The sequence below is a fragment of the Suillus subaureus genome, assembly GCF_016647635.1.
Source record: "Suillus subaureus strain MN1 chromosome Unknown BJ212scaffold_527, whole genome shotgun sequence".
NCBI classification, from domain to species: domain Eukaryota; kingdom Fungi; phylum Basidiomycota; class Agaricomycetes; order Boletales; family Suillaceae; genus Suillus; species Suillus subaureus.
This window is the reverse complement of record NW_024539083.1, coordinates 2,141-7,725: the sequence shown is the minus strand read 5'-3', so window position 1 is coordinate 7,725 and position 5,585 is coordinate 2,141. Positions and strand designations below refer to the sequence as shown.

The 5,585-nt window shown below is 49.0% G+C and overlaps 1 protein-coding gene across 1 annotated transcript; it reads right to left on the bottom strand.

Moving 5' to 3' along the window:
• Positions 1 to 3,477: 3,477 nt before the first annotated feature.
• BJ212DRAFT_1293478 (cytochrome P450) lies at positions 3,478 to 3,988 on the bottom strand (the record flags this gene model as incomplete). Its single annotated transcript, XM_041332166.1, has 3 exons — positions 3,478 to 3,727; positions 3,788 to 3,817; positions 3,867 to 3,988. Coding segments are annotated over 3 exons (402 nt in total), but the record flags the coding sequence as incomplete, so codon positions are not given.
• Between the last annotated feature and the right edge of the window lie 1,597 nt (positions 3,989 to 5,585).

Here is a 5,585-nt window from a genome sequence, read left to right as displayed (position 1 = left end):
ACCGTGTAGCGTGCCAGACCGTGGGGAAATTCACCAAGACATGTATAGTTTCAATGGGTGGCTGAGTTTAGGGCAGGTTTAAGCGTGATAGTACTTTCGGGTGTTTCCGGAGCTTTCTTGTCTGCTTCAAGCTGCAACGACAAGGTAAGTGCTCGTCAATGTTTTATGTTGGTCTTTTTACGATGAAACAACTTCGTAAACTCAGCTCACTTCGATGCCTGCTAGCAGGTTCTGAGAAGAACGCGATCTACTTTCTGATATTTTCATTCTGTGTTGACACAATGCTGACTTGTTCTGCAGGACTTTTTGACTCCTTGGGCCCTTGTTGTGTGCGCGGACACTTGCAATTGGTGAGTTGTCATGTTTCCGACATGTTTATTAGGATAGAAAATCTTTCGACGCGACGTGCTTGCACGCTGGACGTTGATCCTTTACGGGATCCCATTCAAGTCTCTGATCCCCGTATTTATTTCTTCTTATTAACCGTTGCTAACTTCTTTTCTTCCAGCACTTCTGTAGGCTCCTCTTGCTTCGAATTCGTGTACATGAATGCAACGACGTGTCTTGTTGCCCATACATTTTAAATTTATCTACGTGCTATTTAAATAATAGAAATTACAAATAAATGCAGACTATTACGGGAAGTGCCGTTACGCCCCCTTTTCCCCAAAACGCTTTTCATACCAAATGGAAGTATGCAAATTGATGCCGTAAACACGACTTCTCGTCCAAATGAGCAACATTCAGTCTATCATGTAAACCGAGTTTTGTTCCGCAGCGTGTCCCGCTTAAGTTCTGCTTTTTGCCTTGCGGAACGTTACTCATAGCGCTACCGAACTTGTTTGTGCACTGACCGATCCAAGGTCGTCTGATCTTAAACTCTATGGCAGATTTTCGCCTCGTCAATCCAGAAGGTTGGGAATACGATCTCCAGTCTGTGCGTTATGCCAGTGCTTTCGCCAAACAGGTTGCTCATAATCCAATAGGTATACTCTGCTTACATAGGCCACTTCCAGTTGCACAATGTCCCGTGGTGCGTCTGCCCCTCTACTTCCGCGTGCATAGGACGTGTTTTTCAAGCTGCACAGGTACGACCGGACATGGGGACAATTCTTCGAGACGTTTGAGCAATTTCTGGGATTTTCATGGCCTGTCATTACTGTTACAGACTCATGGACTGGCCGTGCGCACATTGTCACCCGACTGACGACCGTCGGCGCGTTCATTAAGATGATCAAGACTCGGTGCGTCCTATCCCTCTCTCACTTACTGACCCACACATGAAGAAGGAACCCTCAGTTTCGGCGAAACACTTCCAACGCCTGACAACATGCTCAAAGTCGCGCACTTCGAGACGTCCCAGCGACATCTACGGAACGTTGCAGACTGGGCAACATACAAGAAACTATACACGACGCTACCAGCAGTAGCGCTTGCAGCGTTTAAAACTCGGGTACGCGCTGGCGAGCCGAAGGCTGTCCGAGAATTGTGGGCCAAGCGCGACAAGACATTTTTAGCTATCGACTTTGAGTGGAGCGAAAGGAATCCAGCGACGTTTTTGGAATGGGGTTATGCGGCTGTTCGATGCGGGCATCTTGAGGCGTATGTTGTTTTGTTTTTTCCGTTGGGTACGGGTAATTGATGGATCTGATTTGCAGCGTTGGCGCTTGGCCTCCGATGCCCGAGTCGAATTATCGGTGGGTTGTGGATTGGCGGGCGTGACGGCCTGGCTGATGTGCATGTACGCAGGAAGGGCCATTATATCATTGGTGATTACGTGGACAAAATCGTCAACAAGCATTGTCCAACGTACCCTTGGCAGGTACGCCTATTCGGACCACCTCCCGTGCTAAACTGACATATGGAGTAGTATGCTGTACGTCTTTCTTTCGGCCCTTTATTCCCTTCTTATAGAGTACCTCGTAGTGGGGCGACAGTCAAATAATACCAAGAACAAAGTTACCTCAGATTGTACAGTCTGTGATTAGGTAGGATAGTCCTGTGCATGCAGCTCCGGTGTCACTGACGTCATCTACAGCAGTCTAGTAAGCCCAGACGCAGAAACCACTGCCAACAGTCTCGTCCTCGTAGGACACGGCGTCAGCTCTGACATCCAGCGCCTTGAAGAGACTAAAATCAGTACGTCCCCACCCCCACACATGCATTCCAACTAACGCACCCCCAGAAATCCCACACAACGTCCTCATAATCGACACCGCCTCCTTCGAACGTGTGCTCTTCAACGCCGGCGAGCGAGGAACGATGCACGATCCCAAGACAGGCAAACTCCGCGCTCAAGGCTCTACGCTCTCCCTCGGCGGGCTCTTACACTCCCTAGGGATCGACCCCCCATGTGCGCTGCATAACGCAGGGAACGACGCGTTTATGTGTTTGCTTGCGTTGCAGAAGATGATGGAGCCTGGGACGGCTACGCCTATGCCTGATCCTGATGCAAGGAGGAAGCCGAAGTCAGCGTGTTTGGCTATGGGGGCATCGATGCCGGTGGCGTTTATGGGGCATTTGACAGTGGAGGATGGGGGACGGTCGATGTCTGGTTATTTTAAGTCGCCTGGTGGGTTGGGATCACCGAGGATAAGGGAGCGGGAGCGTGGGCTGGTGGATGGTGGGATGGATGAGATGGGGATGGTGCGTAGGGTTTCGAAGTATGGGAGCGCCTCTCCGCCTGGGACGGGCGGGAGCTGGAAGGATGACAAGGACACGGACAGGGAGAAGGAGGGGTGGGTCAGGTCCGCCAAGGGGCTGCGGTCGGTGACGAAGTGATACTGATTGGTTAATATTGGTTGGACACTTGAGCTTGAGACCTTGTCTCCTAATTTCTTTCGAGTATGATGTCCCCTTTGTTTCGTTTCGTTCCTCATAGGATTCTTTCGCTACTCGTCTGCATACCTTACATGCACGTACAGTAAAACAGTAATTCTTGTCTCGGACTTGGACTTATAGGAGTCTATTGTGTATGCAGTCATGATACGTATAAACACTGCTGCCGTTCGAGAGTCTGAGGAGCAAATTGTTACAGTCTTGTGAGGTTGTTTTTCATCGCTGATCAAAAATTTCGGCCGCGGGGCCCCGATATACATGCCTCCTCTCCGACCAAGATGTCTCCACCGCTTCCTAGTGCGATGGAATGATAACTAGAGTTGGGCACTCGCTTCATATATTTATTCCGCCGCTCGGCGATCAACGTTAACCTCCAGCACACATATCCAACGCCAGTGCGTAAAACAATAGCTCCGAGATGACCCCTTTTTTTTCTTTTCTTTCTTGATCAAGCCTTCTGCTGGTCGTATCGCATCAAGGTGATATCTAATGGAGAGGTTTGAGAGCCGAACCCGCGCCCCAGGTTGCCAAGTTGTGGGGCAATTTTCTCGTCGAGCCCAACGATACTCTGGTGTCCGCCGTCAATGCTTTTTTACGTTTCTGTTTAGATTCTGTTTCAGCGGATGCCTTGGACCCCTTTTAAAATGGGGCCCATGCCACCCGGGATCTTGATATAATGACTGATAGTACTGAAGGATGAGTTACTTGTGTCCAATTCTCCTCGACTAGTCCCGGAATCATCATCTCGAATTCGGTGGTGCACGGCCGGTATGTAAACGGCAGGAGGGCTTTCTCCACATTCATGGATCCTGTGTCATCCAACGGCTTTGTAGGATCTAGAGTGAGCTGGAAGGCCCAAGGTATCAAGACCGCGCTTATGAACGCCGATCTGTACAGATAGAAGTGAGCTCGGAAGGTTTTGTGCGTAGAAATTTGAAGGTGCCTTTACCTGTCCGCGATATATTGCCCAGGGCATTTACTGCAAGGAATGTCATTCAAAGAATGAATAGTTGAAAGACCGTGCTTACCGCCGACCAAAACCGTAGAGACGATTATATAAAGTGTCTCTCAGGCGACCATGGCCATCAATCCAGCGTTGAGGCTTGAAGGCTTCAGGCTCAGGAAAGACTTCTGGATCCCGACAGATGGACCTAAGGCAGTGCGAGGACGGTCAGCTAGAGTTCCACCCTGATTCTCCATAATATCCATGACGGCCTGCAACAGAATGGACCAGGTGAGCTTGGATATGTCAACTCGGCGTCGAGAGACTGACTCTGTAATGGCCAATAATCACAACTTTTTCGAGTCCTGACCCAAGAGTGATCAGAGCACCGTACTCGTGAATCCAATCCGCTATAGGAAGAAATGGCTTAATCAACGAAGGACATCGTGAGCACTAGCAGAAAACGTGTTGCATGGAAAACTTTACTTGTGAAGGGGCAGGAAATGCCCCCAAGGCCTCAAAGTGAAAGGATAAGGTGGGAGAGAAGGCCATTCTTCGATTGAGGAAGAACAATCACCCCTATTACTAATAGTAATATTACGCCAAGACAAATCACGGCACCGACGATGAGCCGCGCATTGTCCGAGATGGATAGGTCAGGCAGTCGTAATATGGCTGATGGGAGGAGCGTGAGGAAGGATTGGAGAGAACTCATCGTAAGTAGCTTCTCAGCTCGAGGGTTAGTAAGGCAATGTCAGCTATCTGAGGGACAGACCAACTTTATGTAAATCCAGTTGACCAACATGCTTCAAAATTCATATTCTGGTCCATCACTGCCACGTGGTTTCCACAGACCGTTAGTCCTTCGTATACATGGAACCGGAGTATCACCGAGCAATATTTCTGCTGGCAAAGAATCACCGCCTCAGCAATTTGGCTCGATGACCTTTCTCTGGTTTAGGAAGGTAAAACACTCCTACCATGCCAAGTGCGGCACCAGGAAACGATGTCAAGAATGTACAGGTTGGACAGCTGTAATACAGCTGACGGGAGGAGCCCAAAGGATTGGACGTAACTCATCATATGTCACTGCTGGCCTGCGGTAGTTCGCTCGCACCTGGTAACACTTGACCATTGAGAGAAGTCGATGGAGAGCACGTGTACAACCTCTTTGGCCAGCATACTAGTTCAAATTTCTCTTTCTGCATCGCCGGTTTCATGCCCAGTGGAACTCCGTGACTCGTATGGTAATTAGAAGGATTAGTGCAATTCCTGTCGAAGAATCGGCAGAAATGGCGGAAACGGCGGCATAACCTATTCTGGATTCCGATTCAACAGGTGGTGGGTGTTTTGTCGTCCCTTAGCAGCACAGCTTGGACCATGACTGGGGAATGAGTTGACAAGTCCATGGATGGCTCACATGATGTCTTGGTAAAGGACAATATATCACTACCAGTTACAATCTGGATGGAGATCCTGCCGTGTTACGGTCTTGTCGTAGTGTGACCTATGTAAGATAAATGGATTTCATGTGTTAAAATATTGCTGGACGAACCGGAAGAGAAACCCAACATTTCACGTGTGTCTGCATCTGCAAATTCCGGGTCGCAGTCCTTGTACCTGGGGTGAGCTACAATTCTGCAACAACTCGGCACATTCGAGCTGCTACACTTTGCTGTGTGCTGAATGCGATACAAATGGGATAGAATCATAATTCATAAATAGCTACCACCAGCTACAGGGAACCATTTGTGATATATCTATGATTCACTGTTGTGTTCAGGGAAAGCCTGAAGTTGCAAGT